Genomic DNA, 25,533 nt, shown 5'->3' with positions numbered 1-25,533 from the left:
GTAAAGGTCATACTCCCTTATTTGTTACTGATCTCCAAGTAACAATCTAGTCCAGGCATTCCCAACCGCGGTCCTCAAGGCACACCAACAGTGCAGGTTTTAGTGATATCCAGGCTTCAGCACAGATGGTTAAATCAAAATAACTGAGGTACTAATTAAGTCACCTGTGTTCAAGCCTGGATATCACTAAAGCCAGGACTGTTAGTGTGCCTTGAGGACCGAGGTTGGGAAACACTGATCTAGTCCTCTACACTACAGAATTACTTACTTTTTCTTTAGCTTTTTCCTGACCAGGCCACTGCCCCCGACGCTTAATACCCCATCATTTAGGAACGTAGACAAAGGATTAGTATATGTGATTTCCACTTCCAGGGGGTTATTTACAGATGCATACGTGTACACCTATAGAAGAAAAATATAGTCTAAGAAAATGGAAGTGATTGGTAATCCATTTAATAACATTTGTATTGTTTCTTCTGTTCCCTGCTGTCAGCCCTAGGAATACACAGACATGTACTACACAATAATTTTGAGCATTTGTCAAGATGGAAATTAAGGGCCTAACTTAAAGTTGGCATTGTGGCTGAATGTTTCCTTTGTAAATACACACATTTTCATACTGTGTTTGTATAACACAATGTTCCTATACCTGGGCACAACGTGCCTATCTCTTTGTCTGTCTGTTATATCTCAATATTTTTTAATTACTGTTTTGCTCCCAGTTGTAGAACGCAATGGGATATGTTGGCACTATATAAGTAACAGTTGATAAATAATAAAATAAATCTTAGACTTGCGGTGCCTTACTCCGGGAGAGGTATAAAAGTGGCAAGCAAATATAAAATGAGTTCATTATTGTGTGTAACCATAACTTAACCCCTGGTGACTGAACGAGATTTGGACACATTCCCAGATAAGCTTTTAGGAGGTTCATTTTTTGTGGCTGCTGTTGGTCTCGGGTAAATATCTTTGGTGATGACGATGGTAATGACAACTGATTGCTTGTTTGTGTATTCACCCCTTCAGTTGATAGGGGATGTAGTTATGTGACTGGTGGTAAGGAGGCGGGCGGTCACAATACATCCACCTACATCCCGCCCACTGAAAAACTCGACAGTAGCCATGCCGACTAAAAGGGACTGTTGTTCCCACTCGTGGGTGTCCATGACACCCATAGAGTGGGAATAGAACCTGTGGCAAGCGTAAGCTCGCCACCAAGCCCACAAGGGGCTTCGTTCTGCTCGACCCCGCCCCTGCCGGCATTCTGTCGGGATGCTGTTCGCCGGGATCCTAGTCGCCGGTAAGGCCTACCCAACCCGTTGATAGTATTTCTTTCATTAGTATCAGGGCTAAATATTGGCAAGATACGGTCAATTATTTACCATTTCCATATTGATTACTGCAGGAAACTGGAAAAACTGGATAAAGCAGAATTGTATTTATAAAACTGCAAGTGATAGATCATTGCTGCTGGTGTTTCATTACATTTTATATGGACAAATAGAGTTCTGATTATTTTTAATAATGCTGTCAAGACATTACTATGCTGGCAAGACATTGTTCACTCTTGTTGTGCTTATGACAATTCATTACATTATACTGTGTACCACTAACAAGGCAAATCCACTTCTCTATACTACCATGGGGCATTTGTATGCCTGATGGACGGGTGGTCTTCAGTATGCCGTCTGTTGGGATCCCGGCGCACAGTATACCGGCGCCGGAATCCTGACAGCCGGCATACCGACACTTATTCTCCCTCGTGGAGGTCCACGACCTCCCTGGATGGAGAATAAAATAGCGTGGTGCGCGTAGCGCGCCACCGTTCCCGCAGCGTGGGGAGCGCAGCAAGCCCGCAAGGGGCTCATTTGCGCTCGCCACACTGTCGGTAAGCCGTCGGTCGGGCTCCCGGCGCCGGTATGCTGGTGGCCGGGAGCCCGACCGCCGGCATACCATACCACACCCTGATGTACAGCTGATTTATTTATTTTGCTGATCGTTGAGTTGGATGTATATAGAAATGTGTGCGACTCAATATACACATGCAAGTTTCTTATCATGTACAGTAGGCTGGGCCTTATTATATACTAGTAACACAGGCAATACCTGGATGCCCAATGGAGGCTGTTCGATGACGATGACTTTGCGAACAAGCATTTTTTTTCCAGTTCTTAATTCACACAGAGCAGCAACTTCAATAAGATTATGGTTTGTCAGTTCCTCTTCGTAGTCTGAGGCAGATATGCTTATAGGGATTTCTTTTTCTGTAAAGAATAAACTGGCTGGTTACATAATATGATCATCCCATGTTGATGTGTTTACTTTTCATTTAAAGTATTATAGGTGAAATTATCAACTTGAATGTAGAAATACAAGCCTGTGGAATGGGGAGGAAGGATATTAGAGGTAATACATCTCTTAAATGAACCAGTGCCTTTATGTTGTCAATCTGGATTATAACGTCAAAGGAACGCACATTTATTTATCTTTCTACAGTTAATCTATCTTTGACAAGGCTCACGTGTTTGTTTCAAACAGGTTTGTTAACCCAAGGCAAGGCCTCAAAGTGTATCCCTTTTCTCAATGTATCACCCATAATTCACTGCTTCCTTGCTTTTGGTTTATGTTCAGCTGGATCAATCACTCACCTATGGAAAATACTTCTGAAACGCATACTTATCTTCTCCCACAACCTCCAGGAGACAACTAAAATTTCAGGGAGTCCCCTGGACTCCAGGGAGAGTGGATGGTTCTCCCACGCCCTGCTCAGTTTAGTGACGTGGGCAGGATGGGGGAGAATAATGTTGGGAATCACAGACCTTTGGGAAGCGGACAGGGCCAAAGTGTTGTGAGCCTATGATAAATGCATCATATAGTCTGCCCCCATCACTGGTCCCTGTATCTTATCCATAGGTTTCTCCCAGAGAGGAGATTATTATAGTTGGTTAGTATAGTATGCTGAAACATATCATTGTAGATAACCATAACATATTTAATGTTTTCCAATAATAAATATATTCCTATTAAATTCTGTATCTGTGGTATCTGGGCCTATTTCCCTATAGATTGTTAGCATGTGATCAGGGCCTTCCTACCTCTATGTCTGTCATTACCCAGTTTTGTTAATAAATAATTGTTAATAAATAAATAGATATTTTACTTGAGTTGTGTGTTGAATGCAGACAGAGGGGAATATCCAATTATCCCCGTTAAAATATCGGGTCCGAAAAACGTCCGTTTTCGGACATTTTTCTGACTTTTTTCAGATGTCTCACCGATTTTTTTTTACAGGCTATACAGATGTATCGCCTGTAAAAAAAAAACACCTTTCTCCCGAAAACACACAGGTTCAGTGAAACCTGTGTGTTTTCGTGTGAAACAGCCCAGTTTTCGGACGAAAACGGGGCTGTTTCCGGGGATTCTGCTTCGCCTGCCAGAGGCAGGTGAAACAAAATCCCTGATAAGCCATTGCGGGTAAATTACCGGGGCTAACTGGATATCCCCCAAAAAGTACTATGAGTAAGTGTAAGCAGCATTGTGTGCAAACCAGTGGCAGGCTGAGAAGTTTAGAGGCAGGTTGGCAAGGGGGCAGGTTGTGGTCTGCATTATTTAGGGGCTTCTGCAGGGTCGGCACGCTGTATTGGCAAATATACACTGCATTTTAGAAAGATGCCCCTAGAGTGCTGTGCAAATTGTCCACAAGGAATCCAACTTTAGCCATTTTAAGGTAGGATCACACTGGCAATTTTCTTTAGATTTTCTATTTTTATAACTTTTTACACTGCATACTATATAAGGTTTTCAGTTAATTTGATATTGAATATGCAGAGAAAAATACATATATCTGAACAGAAGTGAATACATTCTCGATGTTGATTAGTGTGTGAGTGGATCATGACCCAGGAGGCGGGGCTACCACTGTAGTTACTAGAAAGTGAGGCTGTGAGATGTGCGGAGGGCACTGCAGCTGAGACACACTGGGGGAATTCAATTACCCACAGGCTTTACTCCACAGCTTTAGATCCCTGGTAAAGTGGCTGGAGCAGATTTCTGCTTGCATCTCTGGTGATGCATGTGTAGGCTAATTGAATTGCCCCCCACGGAGTAAGTGCTGTGAGAGTCAGCACAAGGGGACTGAGGAGCAGGTGCTGAGCTGTGATTGGAGGATCTCATCACAGGTTCCTAAACACCGATAGCCTAACAGTCTCATAGGAATGATCTCATTAGAGGCTGCTGTCTACTACTGTATGGAGAGTGGAGATTGACACCTAAATACTGGGACGCATGACACAGTGATAAATCTCTGTTCATATGCCACTGATTGAAGGGGCATATTCAATTAGGTGCAGGGTTTACCACATGGAGAAAAACTCCAGGTATCAAGCCTGGAGCTATTCTGCATTTTTCTCATATAATAAACCAGAGGGTAACACGTGCTAACCCATAGCGTAAAGTGCTGGAATGTATGGGGTTCCCCGCACATTAAAGCAGAGCCGGTCCTAGGCATAGGCAAACTAGGCAATTGCCTAGGGCATCTGGTATGCCTAGGGGCACAAGCAGCTTCTGCTGATTAAAATGATATGTGGCATGCCTATATTCTGTGTGTAGCATTTCGCATGCAGATACAGCCACAGTCGCACACAGTATATAGGCATGCCGCATATCATTTTTATCAGCAGAAGCTGCTTGTGCATCCTAGCCACCAGGCAATGCAAATAAGATGCATTTTCATAAACAATAGGCACCCGACGTTAGCAGAGTTGACTCACGCCAGGCACTATATGTGTCATTATGTGTATAAGGGCATTAATAATGTGTAACATATGTGTAAGGGGCACTATGTGTGTCATTATGTGTATAAGGGCACTAATAATGTGTGGCATATGTGTAAGGGACATTATGTGTGTCATTATGTGTATAAGGGCACTAATAATGTGTGGCATATGTGTAAGGGACATTATGTGTGTCATTATGTGTATAAGGGCATTAACAATGTGCAGCATATGTGTAAGGGAAATTATGTGTATAAGGGAATTAATAAGGGTTGACATAATATGTAAGGTGCATTATGTTTATAAGGACATTAATAATGTGTGTCATATGTGTAAAGGGCATTACTGTGTGGTATTATGTGTATAAATGCATTACCAAGTGTGGCATTATGTGTATAAGGTGCGTATAAGCTGTGTAGCGTAACGTATAGAAAGGGCACTACTGTGTGGTCTAATGTGAATAAAGAGCAATATATGGTGTAGTGTAATGTAAATAAGGAGCAATATGGTGTGGTGTAATGAGAATAAGGAGCAATTCAGTATGACGTTATGTGAATGAGGGGCACTACTGTGAGGAGTAACATATATAAGGTAAAGTGGTACTACTGTGTGATGTAATGTGAATAAGGGACACTATTGTATGATAAATTGTGAATAAAGTTGCACTACTGTGAGGCATAATTTAAATTTGGGGTACTAGTGTGTGGCCATGCCCCTTGCCAGCAGAAACACATACCTTTTTTGGGCTGTGCACCGAATGTGCACAATGTTCTTATTTTAATTACAGGGGGTAGGAAAACAAAAAAAAAGGACTGCTATGGGTGGGGGTGATGGTAATGGGAAAGGGGTGCAGGGTCAGTGGCGGAACTAGCGGTGGCACTAGGGGGCACCAGCCAAAATCTTGCCTAGGGCATCATATTGCTTAGGGCCGGCTCTGCATTAAAGGGTGCATTTTAACACAGATCTCTCCTGGCATTTCCTGAGACTGCAAGGCAAAATCTGCCCTCTGGTGCTTAGCACAGGGCTCCTCAGCTAATTGAATTAGGTAGTGCTGATAATTTACTAATTGGATATACCCCCTAGAGAGGATTCATCAAATCCTGCAGAATGCAAACATGCTAATAAAAATGCCCTTTAAATGTAAAACAGAAATCTTAGTAATAAATGCATTGACATATTTTACATATTGGCATATTGACATAACAAAATATTTTAAATATCAACATTAATGGGACATGGTCATCTTAGTAAAATAATCTGTGTAAGTAAAGCAGCCATCCTATGCCACCATAAATGAATTAATGATATATGTAAATAATAGAGAGTTACAAACTTGCATAGATTGCAATCACACATTCAATAAAATGGATAATGTTATATCATCTAAATTAAATTATAAACGACTCATGCTAGTTTTACTAAGTGCCCGTTTTTGCAAGCAGTCGATTCTCAGCGGCCCTGACCCCGAAATTGAAAACAGAACTAATAGTAAATACAAAACATTCCTGATTTTGCATTCAATATGTTTGCTATTTTACATTTCTGGGTCAAAACCACAAAGAATTGGTGGCTTGCAAATGCCATTCCTTAGTAAATGTATCCCCTAATCTAACCAATAATACATATGCTATGTTTATATAATCTGATTCATTTTGTAATGTTGAATTAAAAGAATGAATATGCATATCAGGGGCGTAGCCAGAACTTTGTGGGCCCCATAGCAACATTTTGAAGGGGCCCCCGTCCCAATGCTTCTAGAGAAACACTTCTCTGGAGCAGTTGTTCATTTTATGCCCTATAATAGTGCCCTAGTTCATTTTCTGAACCATAGCAGAGCCTTATTTAATGTTATGCCCCATAGTAGTGCCCTAGTTTCTTTTATGAATCGCAGTAGTGCTTACGTTCACCCTATTTCATATTTCAGGGCTACAAGTACACATTATGCCGCACAGTACCCCCAATTCACATTATGATATATATAGTGCTCCCCGTTCATATTGTGCCTCATTACAGTGCCCCAGTTCATATTATATAACATTATAATGCCCTTCAGTTCATTTTCGACCACAAAGAGAAAAAAGATATGAAGAATATATACTCCTTTACATCGGGCGCTGGAATTTTTAAGAGTTTAAAAAGCACACCTGATTGACAATTAGATAATATAATAGCAGCTCCTAGAGGGCACCTGGATGCCTGATACAAGGATATAGCAATTAATGTTCTATAGAAAACATTAAAGGAGCGCTGTTTACAGGTAAAAAATCATTTAATGATAAATATGGTGGAAAAGACCACCTAAATGGTAAAATGAAATTAAGAAAAAACAGTGCAAATACAGTTGCATATACAATAATCACATACACAATTAGCGATATGTTAACTGTGATCGGCCTATACGCCAATTATAATTGATGTTACAGTCCACAGTAGTATGTTAGGCTGGTGTCATCCGTACTGATAAGAGGCATATGAAAGAAATGTCTCGACAGGTTATAAGAAAAAACTGCTGATAATTGTAGGCAATGGGGTTTTTTGTTTGCTATATCTCACCCCTCACATTCAGGACCGTTCTCACCCGTAGTTGTGAATGCTGATTCCCGTCAGTAGCAATTAGCGGAGGTGGCTCTCGGCAGCCGACAGCGGCTATATCAGATTATCCGGCAGAGAGAGTCGTGGTTGCTGCATAACACCTCAGCAGAACGGGGCTTTTCAAGCACAGCAGGGAGAGTGTAGTTGTGGTGTGTCCAGTTAATGGAGGTGGTGAGAAAGCATCTCAATCTCTCAATAGCAGTAGTGGATGGTCCATAAGAATCTCCAGCGGTGGACAGGTTACAATGGTGACCCTCTACGCGTTTCTCCGCCCACAGTACCGGCGGTTTCTTCAGGAAGTGTGAATACCCATTTTGGCAGGTGTGAGTGTATTTAAATGGACAGCAGCCAATCAGCTTTAGAGTCTCTTTATTCACACCTGAGAGTTGTAATTGGGTTTCACACTATGTTGGGTCCTTTGCACATGTTTCCTTCACTAATTTTTAATCTTTAATCAGGTGTACGAGTTACAAAGATTCCGAATAAAGATACAAATACAAAATACAAGGAGATAAAAACAAACACATTATATTGCCGCTGTCGGTGAAAAGTATGCCGAATAAGTAAATATAGGTGGTCTCGTGGTTTACAAGAATATATATATATAATATAATGCATAACGGAATTCAATTCAAGCAAATGAATTTAAATCACCTGCAATATAAATTATGGTGAATTTAGCATCAAACATGATATATCTTTGGTACTTGGCTACCCTAGGTGTATCATAATTGAAATTATTCATATATTTTTATTTTCATTTTCATTTTATAGTAATCAGCATTGTTTCACCATCCTTATACCGAGAGCGGCAGTTAGCATGGGTATGGCATCCCAGAGGATTTAATCTACATAAAGAACCAGCACTAGTTCTCCCGGCTGTGATAGCCCAGTGGATAGGGACATGGACTGCGACCAGAAGATCACCGGTTCAAGACCAAAAATAAAGGAGCATATTTTCATAATCTATTTTTTATATTTTATATAATTTGATTTTTTATTATTAGTATTGTCATTTTTATAGATAAATAAAAAAGAAGAAATATAATATTCTATAGAGAGAGGGGTTTAATACATATATTTCATTAATATAGTTATGCAAAGCCCAGGTTATGACCAGAGCTACATACTCTAGAGAGGAAAAAGAAGAAAAGGCAAATTGTGAGGACAGACAGAAAATTATTACCTATAAACGTATTCTGGATCTCAACTACAGTGTTGAGCTTAGCTAGAGTATGATTCATAGTTAGACCTGTGGTTATATAGATACCAGGGATGTAGAGCCAGTCCATCTGTATCTAATATATGTGTGGGCGCCAGGATCAACAAACACACATATATATACATCTATTTCACATAGCAGCATATAGGTACATACATATGTATCCCCACATGTATACTAAAGCCTATAGGGAGAGAGGAATTAGATGCCATTAAGTTCAATATTTTCATTGAGGCCCATAGGGTAAGCTCAACACTGAAGTTGAGATCCAGAATACGTTTATAGGTAATAATTTTCTGTCTGTCCTCACAATTTGCCTTTTCTTCTTTTTCCTCTCTAGAGTATGTAGCTCTGGTCATAACCTGGGCTTTGCATAACTATATTAATGAAATATATGTATTAAACCCCTCTCTCTATAGAATATTATATTTCTTCTTTTTTATTTATCTATAAAAATGACAATACTAATAATAAAAAATCAAATTATATAAAATATAAAAAATAGATTATGAAAATATGCTCCTTTATTTTTGGTCTTGAACCGGTGACTTTCTGGTCGCAGTCCATGTCCCTATCCACTGGGCTATCACAGCCGGGAGAACTAGTGCTGGTTCTTTATGTAGATTAAATCCTCTGGGATGCCATACCCATGCTAACTGCCGCTCTCGGTATAAGGATGGTGAAACAATGCTGATTACTATAAAATGAAAATGAAAATAAAAATATATAAATAATTTCAATTATGATACACCTAGGGTAGCCAAGTACCAAAGATATATCATGTTTGATGCTAAATTCACCATAATTTATATTGCAGGTGATTTAAATGCATTTGCTTGAATTGAATTCCGTTATGCATTATATTATATATATATATATTCTTGTAAATCACGAGACCACCTATATTTACTTATTCGGCATACTTTTCACCGACAGCGGCAATATAATGTGTTTGTTTTTATCTCCTTGTATTTTGTATTTGTATCTTTCTTCGGAATCTTTGTAACTCGTACACCTGATTAAAGATTAAAAATTAGTGAAGGAAACATGTGCAAAGGACCCAACATAGTGTGAAACCCAATTACAACTCTCAGGTGTGAATAAAGATACTCTAAAGCTGATTGGCTGCTGTCCATTTAAATACACTCACACCTGCCAAAATGGGTATTCACACTTCCTGAAGAAACCGCCGGTACTGTGGGCGGAGAAATGCGCAGAGGGTCACCATTGTAACCTGTCCACCACTGGAGATTCTTATGGACCATCCGCTACTGCTATTGAGAGATTGAGATGCTTTCTCACCACCTCCATTAACTGGACACACCACAACTACACTCTACCTGCTGTGCTTGAAAAGCCCCGTTCTGCTGAGGTGTTATGCAGCAACCACGACTCTCTCTGCCGGATAATCTGATATAGCCGCTGTCGGCTGCCGAGAGCCACCTCCGCTAATTGCTACTGACGGGAATCAGCATTCACAACTACGGGTGAGAACGGTCCTGAATGTGAGGGGTGAGATATAGCAAACAAAAAACCCCATTGCCTACAATTATCAGCAGTTTTTTCTTATAACCTGTTGAGACATTTCTTTCATATGCCTCTTATCAGTACGGATGACACCAGCCTAACATACTACTGTGGACTGTAACATCAATTATAATTGGCGTATAGGCCGATCACAGTTAACATATCGCTAATTGTGTATGTGATTATTGTATATGCAACTGTATTTGCACTGTTTTTTCTTAATTTCATTTTAGCCATTTTCTACCACACTACAATGGGCAGGTCCAGGGGCATACTTAGATATATTGCAGGCCCCAAGGAAAAAGTTTGAAAGGACTCCTACGTACTACCCAATGGCGAAAAATGTATATAACACATAGAACTTTGACAGGGAAGGTGGGCCCCTCTCAGCTCTGGGCCCCATAGCAGCTGCACTGCCTGCACCTATGGTAGCTACACCCTGTATATAACACATGTAACTGTGACAGGGAAGGTGGGCCCCTCTCAGCTCTGGGCCCCATAGCAGCTGCACTGCCTGCACCTATGGTAGCTATGCCCTTGATGTATATATGTGTTATAATGCTGAATACAAGAAGAATAAGGATAAATAATGTTGGGGATACTTATTGGTCTTCGGATCACCTTTGATTTCGGCTTTTGTACCAGTACTGTAATATTGCTTCATTTCATGTGATGTTGCAGTGCATTGTATTTCAATAAAAAAATTTAAATAATAATATTGATAATAATAATAATAATAATAATAATAATAATGTTGGGGACAAATAAACAAGGGAATGGATGGATCTGATTAAGGGGGCCCCAAACCAGTATCATGGCTACGGCCCCATGAAATCTACATGCAATATTTTCCTACATGTCAAGCACTCCATTGGAAAAGCATGAAACTGGGGATCCTGAATTGGTAGGCAATCTTTCATAGAATAATATATTACCTTTCATGGGAGGCAGAATAAGAGATGATGTATCTGAAAATATTTCAGACACTGGCCTGCCAGTGTATTCAATGGTAGAGGAGCTTAGCTTTATGGTGACAGATTGCTTTTTATTGGTGGAATTTTTCAAGCTCAGCGTTAAATTTATATCTTCTCCAAATGCTGTGGATGAAGTCAGCTCAAATTTCCCTTGAATATCGAATTTCTCCTTCTCCTCATCGGGGTCCCCAGACTGGGATTCACCATTTCTGTATTTGCGCCGTTTCTTTCCAATGCCTCGCTTTCCATGGCTGTTGTTGCTACCAATCCCCATTTCCAGCAACTTTTTTCGGGCCTTTAAGTAGACTGACCGCTCTTTAGCAGACTCTGAGAAAGGGAAGTTGTAGTTAGTCAAAGAAACTGTTTTAATGTCTGGAATACATTTTTTTTTTTTTAACGTAAGAAACGTGACTAAATAGATTAATCATGTGTGCCCAATAGGAGCAACAATTGAATTGCTCCGACGGGTGCCTGGAAACACAACTGAATTGCCTCAATGGTAAAACAGACATGCTCTTCATGTCACTATGATAAGATTACATTCAATGTATTTGTTGGCCAGACCCCTTGAATCTCACCCTTTCCCTTTGCTTGGAGTGTACAGCAAATAAATCACTTTTAAGCAAACATAGTGTACAAAATATATATAATAACCTATATGCAGTTCAGTGCAACAAAAGTCTAAGTGGAGTAAAGTTAGATATTAACTTGCCATTATAGGGAAGATAACTTGTATATTTTACTTAAAATATTAGCTAGAATTATATATACTTATTGCAGTTTAAAAGTGAATACGGAGTTAAAGTGAAAACAATGTTATTTTTAGCTATATTCCTAAACTACTCCTTCTCCTCTAAATAATGTGCATTTAGGGCTTATGTCCATTATTATCACTACAACCCCCTAATGGCAGCCATGTTTACCCAGATAAACATCTCAGTCACCAGCCCTATATTGTTCAGGTATCATCCTTCCCCCAATTATTTTCCATATGTTGATATTCCCCCATTGCTTGAAGTGTATTGCACATAGCTCCACATCAAATACTTATATATTACAGAAAGATTTCCTCAATTGATAACTATGTACCTCACAGAGATATCACCACTTTGTGGCCGTATAGTGCACTTACACGAGTGCTTTGTGAACATTTATGGCCCCTACATGCTGTCCTCAGTTTCAACGGTAATTTACTGTAGGTCAAAATGTAAACCTAAATAACACTTTCTGCTCATAGCAATGAATATACCTGGAAACATGAAGTTGTGACAGCAAGGGTGACAACTGCACATGCTGTGACTTCATGTGTCACTAATCAGCGGCCAGTGCCCAAATCCATGCACATACAAAACAGTAGACTTCCCAAAATGGTTGACTGACCACAGAGAAATTAGGATGAATAACAACCACAACCTATGGCACTTCTTTGCTCATGTGGTATACCAGGAACTACAAATAGAGTTTGTGGAACCTCTGAAGAGCATGCCAACAGTTCACACCTGACACACTATTCATACAAGATTATAGGTCATGTCACATTCTATAAGACTTAAAAATGTTGCGATGACATCCTGCTAAATTTGTTTATGTGGTGAATAATAAGATAGCACCAGTTGTTTTAGGATGTTTCTGGATTTAGATTAGTACATACAGTATATGTTTACCTCCTGATTACCTTAGCAACACCTCTCATGGTCAAGATTCAGTAGTCTTTCTGTCTGCCAGATGTTCAGGACTGGGATGTGAGGTAATTATTTACAGTACTTTGATGCTCTTACTGGCACAAAAAAATGGCAAGCAATCCAAAAGTATTGCTGTCTTACTGCAGCATAGCTATTTATTTCACTGTAACTTTGGCCCCCATTTATCAACAAGTTTCCTTGCTGGAAACACGTTTTTGGTGGTAAATGGGACCAATTGCTATTTAACAAGGCTAATAGCGCTGCTAACTAGCAGGGCAATTAGCCTTTCATATTCCCTAGACTGCGGCACCCTAAAGTGTATTTAAGAACGAGCGCTATTTCTGAAATAGCGCTCGCTTACCTATAATGACTTTGTCTGCTTCGAGCAGACGTTAGGACACCGTTGCAGTGGATTCCATCCAGCGCTCCAGCTCCCCCCTCCCGCAGCAATCCCAGCATGCATCACAGTTGCCGGGTTGCTATAGAGACAGGACTCCGCTGCAGCGTTGTCCATCCAGCGCTCTGACTCCCCCCCTCCCGCAGCAATCCCGGCATGCATCACGCCGCGTCCGGAAATTACTACTGCGCATGTGCCGAAATTACAAAATTCTGGCACATGCGCAGACTCCCTACACACATCATTCGTCAGCACTGATGTAAGGTAAACATCAGCGCTGACGCGGCAAATACCGCATTCGCTCGCCGTGGCATAGGCTCTTCTTAAACAGAAGAGCGCGATGCCACTATACCACGGCGAGTGAAAACGGTATTTAACACTTCACTTATAGCTGCTTGCTTGATAAATGGTGGCCTTTGTTGTTTTAGAAATACCCCAAGCACTTTCCAGTCAGGGAGCCATCTTCAACATGTAAGGGACAGCTAAGTGCTGGCAACACCTCATTTCTTCAGTGGTTGGGACCTACAGTGATTAGGCGCCATTATACCTATGAGAGCTGTCAACATAACAAATACCTGCCACATAAAACACAAGCAATCTATGTATGAATCCAGCAAGCATACAGAAATGCAGAACCAATTTGGCAAGCACACACACTCTATTACTCAAGGAATGACAGATTTCATTTACCTTCTGGATATTTATAGCTGTCGGTTATGTCTACCCGCTCATCACTCCCAACAGCCTTGGTGCTGATATTTTTGCCCACTGACTCTGTATCAGTGAACACTTTCTCCTTTACATGCTTGTCATAGTAAACCCAGGTGATGCGGTCTCCATTAACTTCAGAGTAAATAAAAGGGCCATCAAATTCAAGATCGATTTCTCCTTCTTTAATGGCATGGACTGAGGCAGGGCCACAACAGTGAATGCCTGGAGCAATGAGAACACATGGTAAAATCAGAAGCATGTAGAGGATAATTATACAGTACATTGGGCCGATTCATGTTTGCAAGTAAAGCAAAAAAGCAAGTAACTTTGTGTCTAGAACAAACCATGTTGCCGTGCAAGGGGAGCAAATACATTTATACTGTATTTTTCTGTGCAGGGTAAATACTGGCTGCTTTTGCAAGTGGCCCACAAATGTTAGACAGCTTTATTTTTACACTGCAATTTAGATTGTAATGTAGTTTGAACACACCCCACCCAAATCTAAAACACTGCACATTTTCATACCTCCCAACTGTCCTGATTTACGCGGGACAATCCCATTTTTTGGGGACTGTTCCGCTGTCCCACCCGAGGACCGCAATGAATAGACGCTGTGCGCATGCACACAGCAGCTATTCACGGGAGACAGAGGTACTGGGGGCATGACAGAAGCTCACTGAGCGCTGGGCATGCCCCCACAGTGATGGAAAATGTGGCTCGCAATTTCGGCACTTCCACAAAGCCATGCCCCCTTTTCTTGCCATCTCCTGTTGGGAGGTATGCAATTTACATATGCCTCATCTACAACATGGTTTTTCCATAGTAAATGTATATTCAATGCTATGGAACAGACATACCTGAAACAACCAATTTGGGGTCGATTTAGTTACCAAGGACTTGCTGCTGATGCTCTCTAGGTGCAAATCCATTAGAACACCCACAACAGCACACCATATCAACTCTAATGTGACCCACAGTCACATCATTTTGTTTGCAGCCCCATAAGGGTGTACTTTAATATATACAACTTCAGATTACTGTAAGAGTGGCACAGGCACACACTGAAACAAGGGCATCACCTGTGTGATTGGAGCAGCTAACTACTATATTGTATAGTGTATATTAACCCTTTTACACTTTAAAATACAGCAATTATGCAAAATCTTATTATTATGTGCAACACTGTGTGAATAAGCAAGTCTTTATTGCTCAATAGTACTTGCTCGCTCTATATATGTATTACTGGCTGGCAAAACACTAAGACTATTCTTACTATTGCCTGCCAATGCAATGTCAGGCAGAATAAATAATATTTCTATGACAGCAATATGTGGCAATAGAAAGTCTTTGTTATTGCCGCTTGATATTTACTGTAGGCCTGGTGGTCTGGTTCATTCTGCCAATAATTCCCCTTTCACTTCGCACAAATAACCCGGTATCGACCCTGCATATTGTCGGATCGACAAGCGTCAGTGTGCGGTGTGAAAGGGTCATGTCCAAATTCCTGGGTCGCCCGAACCGGTAATTCAACCTGGGTTGAATACCGGGTCAGGTGCAGTGTGAAGGGGCTGCCGGGTCGATGCGACCCGGTACCCATTCACAGCATAGGGAGAGGCGGTGCGAAGATGAGCTGCCTCCGCCCCCCCCCTGCCGCTATGGCAACCGACCTGCCAATTTGCCGGGTCGGCAAGGCAGAGGATAGTCTCCAATGCCGGATCCCACGCGGGAAGGACCCGTTTCCAATTCCCGGCATTGGAGATGTGAAAGGGGTATAAGTTGCCATTTGAAGAGCCCTGAATTACAAAGTAACTTTTCTGTGGAAGAGAGTATGACATGTACTATGGCAAATTATACAAGTGTCCTCACCACCAGTTAACCTTGAGGCATATTACAAAGTGGCCAACTTTCTCTAATGACCGGGGAGAGTCAAAAGTTTTAAAGATTTTTTGGGGGCATTTCAGATACATGAAAAATGTCCTTATTTATCAGTATTGGTAAACTGATCATTAAAATATTGTTTTTCAGCATTGGAGATCTCATTTATTTCTACCTTTTTTTATATATATTTTAGTACTTATATGTGGAGACTTAGGGAGGAGCACTAAATATAAAACACTTCTATTTCAAATTGTTTGGAATTGTAAAGCTTCAAAGTACAACCAAACATTATTGTGATTGGCATGCAAATAATGCATGACATTTACAAAATTTAGCTATTAAGAAATTACCTCCACTTAATTCTTGTGGTGTTGCATCCAGCACCTGCCATCCGCCATAGCTTGAACCCAAGTCCCTTCTTTTAAACCAACTCTCATTCCAAGCATGATAATTCCTGCAGATAAGAAAGGTCAAGCAAAATAGTTTTTGTGTTCCTCGTTGAGCACTATGTGTTTATTCGAAATATCCGGTTCCTTGGGTTCATCTCCAGTAATCAACACTTGGGGATGTAGTTATGTGACTGGTGATCAGGCGACAGCCGGTCACAATACCTCCACCTACATCCCGCCCACCCACAATCCCAACCGTCAGCGAGCTGGGATGCAGGCGTCGGTTTTGGGGTCACACAATACACACCCAACACTTCCGTATGTACAGCTGGATGGACGTCCATTTGCATTAGCTTCCTGAAGCATAGTGACCACAGAGCGGTGTCGTAGCATCAGGGGCATGATACATTGCAGCATTCCAAATGTAACTTTTCAGAGCTTTTTTGTAAATAGTAATATATAAGCTAATCAACACTTACTGGGATTTTTGATAGCAACTGGGCAAAACCATGTGCACTGCAGGGGGGGCAGATATAACATGTGCAGAGAGAGTTAGATTTGGGTGTGGTGTGTTCAATCTGCAATCTAATTTGCAGTGTAAAAATAAAGCAGCCAGTATTTACCCTGCACAGAAACAATATAACCCACCCAAATCTAAATCTCTCTGCACATGTTACATCTGCCCACCTGCAGTGCAGCATGGTTTTGCCCGGTTTCTTGCTTTTTTTGTCTTACTTACAATCATGAATCAGGGCCATTATTGTTATTACAGGTTGAGTATCCCATATCCAAATATTCCGAAATACGGAATATTCCGAAATACGGAATTTTTTGAGTGAGAGTGAAATAGTGAAACCTTTGGTTTTTGATGGCTCAATGTACACAAACTTTGTTTAATACACAAAGTTATTAATAATATTGTATTAAATGACCTACAGGCTGTGTGTATAAGGTGTATATGAAACATAAATGATTTGTGTGAATGTACACACACTTTGTTTAATGCTTAAAGTTATAAAAAATATTGGCTAAAATTACCTTCAGGCTGTGTGTATAAGGTGTATATGTAACATAAATGCATTCTGTGCTTAGACTTAGGTCCCATCGCCATGATATCTCATTATGGTATGCAATTATTCCAAAATACGGAAAAATCCCATATCCAAAATACCTCTGGTCCCAAGCATTTTGGATAAGGGATACTCAACCTGTATTATATTTTATTTGTAAGGTGCTACAAATGTTTCTCGGTACCATACATACAGTAGGGGTGAACCCCTTAATAATATTATACTATGCACAGACAACAACGACTAATTCATAATTGTACGATATAAATTTATACAATATCCTGTCAACAACAAACTGACATAAGAGACACAGAGAACTGAAGTTCCAGTCAGAATCACAATGTCAGGCTAGTTATACATTGTTGTTATACTATGCCACAATCTTACAGCCAGAAAATCACTTATTTTAAGCTACTGTAATTGCATACTGTAATAAGGGACAATTCTGTGTCCCAGTGGTCTATTTAAAAAAGGGTGAAGATCCAAAATCCTGGCGTAAATGCCGTTAAATGATTCTGGGCCTGATTCAGTAGTGCTACTTCAAATTTATACTAATGCCACAGCCAATGGGCTGTCTACTGATATGCCAACTGGCTGTGGATCTAGACTGCTGTGGTGCACAAATAGTTCCACCATTGAGCGGACATCAGCCGCACCCTATGGTTGCTCAGAATTTCTGATGGTACATGACTCTTCCTGCAATTCCGATCTGTGTCTCCCGGTGGTAACCATCCCGATGCTTTAAATGCCTGATGTTTTAAATCTGATAGGGGTCCCATTCACCAATCAGCATCCTAACAGCCATTTACTGTCCGGCTGCAGGTTGGGAGACAGGTAGAAAATGCTGCCTCGCCGTTCTGATTGTGTATAATTCACAATCAGAGTGGCCAAGCAGCAATCTCTACCTGCCTCCCAAGAAGCTCCACAGCGGGTCAGATGTCTCCCCATTCCTGCCCAGCCCACCACTGCTCGAAAGCCTCTAGAGCTGTGGGGCCCTGGGCTGCTGTCCAGTTTCCCTATACGTTAAGATGGCCCTGTCTATCACTGAATTTCTCTATTTAGCAAATAGTTAACACCAAAGAAATCAACGATTTTGCTGATATCATCCTAGATAAAGTAATTAAACTATGTCCCCATAGACCTTTATGGTAATGGAAACCTGAATCAATTTACAAAAAATACTTTATCTTTTTGGTGCTAGCTAATGTCGTCTTACAGTGATGTTAGCTATACTTTTAAATGGGGACCAGTGAAGCTAGAAAGACACTGCTGAATCCCTGCTGGATCAATAAATATCTATAGGAGTGGATGTAATCTGTGCATGTGCATATTACTTCTTCCTTTCTCTGGCAGTGTTAGGCTGCCGTTGAATAGGATAAAAATATTAGATGAGCAGGTAGGTTATTTTTCCAGGGCTCTCAGAGCAGCCCCAGCATGATAAATAGCAGAAAAAGAGCATGGCAGAGGTCTCCAGAGCAGATGAAGATGTATTGCCAGTCCCCTCTGTCTGCCCTTGTCAAAGCAGCCACATGGACAGCTCAGTTTCATCATTAGCCCTATTTACATGGCATGTGATTCAGTACAGTTACTGTAGATTTAGTAGAGCGATGTTTTTCATCTGCGCATGCATCTGAGTCGCCTCCCGCACGCATACAGAGTTAGAGGAACAGTCACAGAAGTGTACTGGAAACATTAGGGGTGATCCTGGGCGGTGACTGAGAGAGGTCACATACAGTGGCTAATCAGATGCACAGAGATATTGCATCTTATGGGAGAGCCCCTGGCATGTCGCTGATAGTTGTTGCATACAGAGACACTGGGGTATATTTACTAAGGTCCCGATTTTGGCCGAGATGCCGTTTTTTCATCAAAGTGTCATCTCGGTAATTTACTAAGCAATAATCACGGCAGTGATGAGGTCATTCGTAATTTTTTGGAAGTCCAACAAAAAAAATACGAATGAATACATCATCGGTCAAAACGCGGCTGTTTAAGTATGAATCTCGGTAATTTACTAAGAAGTGCAAAGCAAAAAACAAACAAACACTGCCGTGAAAAATTACAACTCGTAAAAAAGTGCTAAAAAAAAACAGACCTGCTTTTTTAATCCGTGATTGTATAGGCATGCAGGGATCCATGAGATCCGTGCATGTATATCAGTGGGAAGGGGTGGGAAAGTGGTTATTTTGTTTAAAAAAATTGCGTGGGGTCCCCCCTCCTAAGCATAACCAGCCTCGGGCTCTTTGAGCCGATCCTGGTTGCAGAAATATGGGGAAAAAATTGACAGGGGTTCCCCCATATTTAAGCAACCAGCATCGGGCTCTGCGCCTGGTCCTGGTTCCAAAAATACGGGGGACAAAAAGAGTAGGGGTCCCCCGTATTTTTAAAACCAGCACCGGGCTCCACTAGCTGGACAGATAATGCCACAGCCGGGGGTCACTTTTATATAGTGCCCTGCGGCCGTGGCATCAAAAATCCAACTAGTCACCCCTGGCCGGGGTACCCTGGGGGAGTGGGGACCCCTTCAATCAAGGGGTCCCCCCCCCCCAGCCACCCAAGGGCCAGGGGTGAAGCCCGAGGCTGTCCCCCCCATCCAATTGGCTGCGGATGGGGGGCTGATAGCCTTTTGTGAAAATGAAAAGATATTGTTTTTAGTAGCAGTACTACAAGGCCCAGCAAGCCTCCCCCGCATGCTGGTACTTGGAGAACCACAAGTACCAGCATGCGACGGAAAAACGGGCCCGCTGGTACCTGTAGTACTACTATTAAAAAAGTACCCAAAAAAAGACAATACACACACCTTGAAAGTAAAGATTTATTACATACATCCACACAAACATACATACATACTTACCTTATGTTCACACGAGGGTCGGTCCTCTTCTCCAGTAGAATCCAAGGGGTACCTGTTGAATAAATTATACTCACCAGATCCAGGGTCCCAGGCTCCTCGTAGCATCCATTTGTAATCCACGTACTTGAATAAAATAAAAAAACGGAGAGCCGAGCCACGCACTGAAAGGGTACCCATGTTTGCACATGGGCCCCCTTTCCCCGAATGCCAGAAACCCACTCTGACTGATGTCTATGTGGGTTTCTTCAGCCAATCAGGGAGCGCCACGTTGTAGCACCCTCCTGATCGGCTGTGTGCTCCTGTACTGTCTGACAGGCGGCACACGGCAGTGTTACAATGTAGCGCCTATGCGCTCCATTGTAACCAATGGTGGGAACTTTCTGCCCTGCGGTTGACCGAAAGTGACCTCACCGCTGAGCAGAAAGTTCCCACCATTGGTTACAATGGAGCGCATAGGCGCTACATTGTAACACTGCCGTGTGCCGCCTGTCAGACAGTACAGGAGCACACAGCCGATCAGGAGGGTGCTACAACGTAGCGCTCCCTGATTGGCTGAAGAAACCCACTTAGACATCAGTCAGAGTGGGTTTCTGGCATTCGGGGAAAGGGGGCCCATGTGCAAACATGGGTCCCCTTTCAGTGCGTGGCTCGGCTCTCCGTTTTTTTATTTTATTCAAGTACGTGGATTACAAATGGATGCTACGAGGAGCCTGGGACCCTGGATCTGGTGAGTAGAATTTATTTAACAGGTACCCCATGGATTCTACTGGAGAAGAGGACCGACCCTCGTGTGAACATAAGGTAAGTATGTATGTATGTTTGTGTGGATGCATGTAATAAAACTTTACTTTCAAGGTGTGTGTGTATTGTCTTTTTTTGGGTATTTTTTTAGTAGTAGTACTACAGGTACCAGCGGGCCCGTTTTTCCGCCACATGCTGGTACTTGTGGTTCTCCAAGTACCAGCATGCGGGGGAGGCTTGCTGGGCCTTGTAGTACTGCTACTAAAAACAATATCTTTTCATTTTCACAAAAGGCTATCAGCCCCCCATCCGCAGCCAATTGGATGGGGGGGACAGCCTCGGGCTTCACTCCTGGCCCTTGGGTGGCTGGGGGGGGGGACCCCTTGATTGAAGGGGTCCCCACTCCCCCAGGGTACCCCGGCCAGGGGTGACTAGTTGGATTTTTGATGCCACGGCCGCAGGGCACTATATAAAAGTGACCCCCGGCTGTGGCATTATCTGTCCAGCTAGTGGAGCCCGGTGCTGGTTTTAGAAATACGGGGGACCCCTACTCTTTTTGTCCCCCGTATTTTTGAAACCAGGACCAGGCGCAGAGCCCGATGCTGGTTGCTTAAATATGGGGGAACCCCTGTCATTTTCCCCCCCATATTTCTGCAACCAGGGTCGGCTCAAAGAGCCCGAGGCTGGTTATGCTTAGGAGGGGGGACCCCACGCATTTTTTTTCTCCGTTTTACAGTGTTTATTTAAAAAAAAAAAATGAACCCCAGCACGGATCACACAGATCCGGACGAGATTCATTGTGATAAAGTCGGCAGTGTTTTGCTAATCACTGCCGTAAAAAACGGGAAAAAAACACGAATAACATCGACATCGGAACAAATGAAAAATCCGAATACGACAGCTTAGTAAATTAGGCGTAATAAATTCAAAAAGTTGCAGTTTTACACTTTCGATGTCATTCGTAATTGAACTTTGACCTTTTTCCGAAAATTACGAATGTTAGTAAATATACCCCACTGAATCACTCACATAGGAGGATGTATGATTTGTCCCTGCCATGGGGCTGGAGCAAGTTTTGATATGCCTGATAGCACCACTAAAGACGCTTCAAGCATGATTGCCATGTCTGAAGATGCACAAAGTGGGCATTTCAGTTTTTACACATTCGGACACATGGTTGTACCCCCCGGAGGGCATTAGCATAAAGTCACGTACTCAGATGCACACATGGTTGTAGCTGCATCAAAATTATGTCCATAGTGCAGAGTATTCACATCTGAATTTCTCCCATGTGGCAGGGAAACTCCAAACGGCCCTGGCGCAGCCAAGAGAGGCCATACATATCATAGATCAATAACAGAAAGGATGATATTTTCCTTACCACATGGAGTCTTTACTCAGTGATTTTCCAGTTCTGCTGTATATCATGTCAACGCTCAGATTTGCATCCTTGTCATGAGCTGAAGCAAAATTTGTGACCACTCTGGTAGGAATCCCCAAACATCGGAGAACTGAAAATGAAGAAAATAGTTTGTGTCACACAAGATTAGAGGTTTGACGTTTTTCTTTTGTAACTTAACAAAAAACAATCTATGATGCCAATTTATCTATGGGGTGAAAATCTCTCTTATTGCGGGATTTATTACATAGCCATAAACATAAAAAACTTAACGCCAAAATTTGTATTTTGCTGTCAGTACCTAATAAGAATTTCCAGTATATGAAATGCTGCAATACATGTGATTTTTGTTTGGAAATATATGTATACAACTTGGTGGTTCAGCAGAGCTATGTACACACCAATGGATATGTAATTAATCAAGGCCACTAGTCCAGTAATACTTAACCACGTTATGTGGTTTATTGAATTGGAGATTTGTACAGCTGTACTGTACTCACTGTTCACTGGATGTCCAAAGCACAAAGTGGAGCTAGGGGTTAGACACCTCACCAGTCGGTGACTGTCTCAGGTATTGCGGTAACTGTGCAGGCACTGGAACATATGTGGGTACTTTTCTCAGGTCTCAGGAGCTAAGGGGAGGACAGCCAACCTCCACTGCATTGCTCTTACACAAAGCACAGTTATGGTGTTGGTGGCCATCTTGGTAAGGGAAATGAAGCATCCCTTGAGGAGCCATGTTGTTGAAGAATGCGCAGTAGTGCACTCCAATTCTAACAATTTTATCCACATTCCAGGACAATGGTAATTCAAAAATGACTATATCAAGAAATATTTAGTGAAAAAAGACTTTTAGTAAAGCATTTTTTCACATTTAAAAATGTAATGAAAATGTCCTTTTTCAAATATAGTTCATAATTTTTCTTAATACAATTTTTTACAAGTGAAACTTAAATGCCAAGTCAGGGCTTACAGTTCGCCTGTATATACAAGCCGGGTCATTAATGCTCGGATCCACCAAGACTGGTCCGGCAAAGTGGAAATCATACTCTTACAGCTGCCAGCCAGTGTCGCTGTGCAGATAACCTTGAGATATTATACAAATAAATTGCAACAATAATGGGTTTTTAGCAGTAAGTGGCAAATTTGTGTTACTGCTACAGATTATTAAATATGTACCAGAAAGTGAATATTTTTTTCCATCTATCTCATTAACCAATGGTTCTATATAATGTTGATTATATTTTGTATAGCGTAAATTACCTGTGCACATGACTCCAGCAAATACCCAGCACTGCCCGTATTTGACTGGTTTATATCCTCCTTTACGCCACTTGATGAGGATGTCAACACTTCCGCTCCAATCCTGAGGATCAACACCACCTGACATTTTGTTAGACCAGTTTCCTTCCAATACTCCTTCATCATCAAAGCTGTTTATCTGCAGCAAGGAATGATGCAGACAGTGTCTTAGTGATGACTTTATTTTTATTATAGTTATTCAAATTTGGCTGCACATGGCTTAAACTAAAAAGTTTTTATGAAATTGTTTCTTATTGTCTTTCCTATATATAAAAAAAATATCTTTCTAAATAGAGTAAATGTGAAAACGCACAACAGCGATCAGGAATGAATAAGGCCCATAGATCAGTCAGCAATAAATTTCACGGTACACATCCACTTCAGTCAGGAAAAATACTTGTAACACTAAACCAGACCTGGGCAAAGTACGGCCCGCGGGCCACATACGGCCCTTTGGCAATCCCTGTCCGGCCCGCGTATTTATTCCAATCACACGGCTACCCCCCCTTAATCTCACACACACAGCACCTGCGGCTCTCCGCCCACAGGCTCCCTGCACCACACACTGTGCTGTATCGCTAGCTCACAAAGATCCTGCGATGCAGCTTAACAATTGAGGCCCAGTGACTGCCCGCGAGTCGCAAGCTACAGAGCCACAGTGCACGGGCAGTCACTGCCGGTGGTCTCCGCCCCCTGGGTCCCTAGCAACCAGCGCCTGATGACATTTATCCCGCGGGAGACGGCTTTGCCCTGTCACTTCCTGCTTAAACTTCGGGGTGCTTTAGAGATCCCGTCAGACTGGCATCCAGGGTGAGTCTTGCAGCAATGGGACAGCAACCCGTCATATAGTGCACATTACTTACAAGCCAATAGCAGAAAAAATTGACATTAAAAAGTAGGTCTGTGCTTTTATTATTTATTGAGCATAATTAAGTTCAAGTTATCATTGGTTCGGCCCTCCAAATCAGTTCAGATTTTTCATGTGGCCCCCTATAGAAATTAATTGCCCACCCCTGCACTAAACCTTGGTTCTCTGCAGATATTGATCTGCAGCTAAAGACTTCCTTCTGTCTTGGCTGCAGACCCAAGACCTTTTCTTTTGGTGCTAGTCGCATTTCTTTCATTTGTTTCAAGATATAAGTGAATAGTAAGATATTAGTGTTTGTGACTGACTAGCTGTTAGGGTCTCCTGCCCTGTGCTGCCACGTCGTCATGGCAACCGGGAGACAAGTGCTAGCAGAGTAACCTGAGCGCAGCTGATACTCCGGTTCGGGTCTTTTGCTGTGCAGTGGTTACAGGCTCTGTGCACGGTAGGGGATCCGGTGCTGGTTTTTGTGCTCACGGTCTGTGGGGTCTGAGTGGGGCGTGGACAGCACCTGCTTTATAAGGCCTCTTCTTAGGGTAAGCAGATGCTGCTGAATCTTTGTTGGTTAGTCAGTTCCTGAAAGTTAGCCAGTACTGTGTAGCTTTGTATTTGTTTGTTGCTTACTGCAAATAGGCCTGGGGATTTGGTATTACACTCTGCCAATCCAGACCTAGCAGTAAGACTGGAGTCAGTCGTTTAGCTTGCTGGGGTTCTGTTACTACTCTGTGAACTTAGCAAGTTTGCGGCTGTATTCTAAGACTTGCCTGTCTAATCCTGTCTCACTGTGCTAGGTGTCAGGGGTCAGTTTAGTGGCAGTAAGCTGAACCTGTGCACTGCAAGTGAGAATTAGGATTGTGGAGACTCTCCTTGTGTCTATCATTCCATCTCTGACCAAGGAGTTTACTGCCACACCCGTTGGTAACCCTTTAGGGTTTTGCTGTTGCCCTTAGCAACAGCATTTCGGGTTCTCTACGTATTAAAACACAACATCTTGCTTTTCTCATCTGAGCATTACTAATACAAGGGAGACACCCAGCTCCTTAGCCTCTGGGCTTCTCTGTTCACTTTGTGTGTATTTTGTTACCCTATCACCTTCTGTGTACGTTATGTCATATTCCCCAGTCTGTCTGTGAGTCCATTTGTTTTGCATAACAGTTC

The 25,533-nt window shown here is 42.0% G+C and overlaps 1 protein-coding gene across 1 annotated transcript in view; it reads right to left on the bottom strand.

Moving 5' to 3' along the window:
- LOC135055929 (protein-glutamine gamma-glutamyltransferase E-like) overlaps positions 1 to 25,533 on the bottom strand; it is a 97,551-nt gene that overhangs the window by 5,175 nt on the left and 66,843 nt on the right. Inside the window, exons 6-12 of the mRNA XM_063960532.1 lie at positions 23,472 to 23,649; positions 22,191 to 22,320; positions 16,106 to 16,209; positions 13,857 to 14,099; positions 11,049 to 11,414; positions 2,107 to 2,264; positions 269 to 402 (exon numbers count right to left, since the gene is read on the bottom strand). Coding sequence (XP_063816602.1) covers positions 269 to 402; positions 2,107 to 2,264; positions 11,049 to 11,414; positions 13,857 to 14,099; positions 16,106 to 16,209; positions 22,191 to 22,320; positions 23,472 to 23,649 — 1,313 coding nt within the window. The remainder of the gene's footprint in view (positions 1 to 268; positions 403 to 2,106; positions 2,265 to 11,048; positions 11,415 to 13,856; positions 14,100 to 16,105; positions 16,210 to 22,190; positions 22,321 to 23,471; positions 23,650 to 25,533) is intronic.

Source organism: Pseudophryne corroboree, chromosome 3, assembly GCF_028390025.1.
Source record: "Pseudophryne corroboree isolate aPseCor3 chromosome 3, aPseCor3.hap2, whole genome shotgun sequence".
NCBI lineage: Eukaryota > Metazoa > Chordata > Amphibia > Anura > Myobatrachidae > Pseudophryne > Pseudophryne corroboree.
The sequence above is the reverse complement of the archived record's forward strand: the minus strand, read 5'-3'. Positions and strand labels throughout refer to the sequence as shown.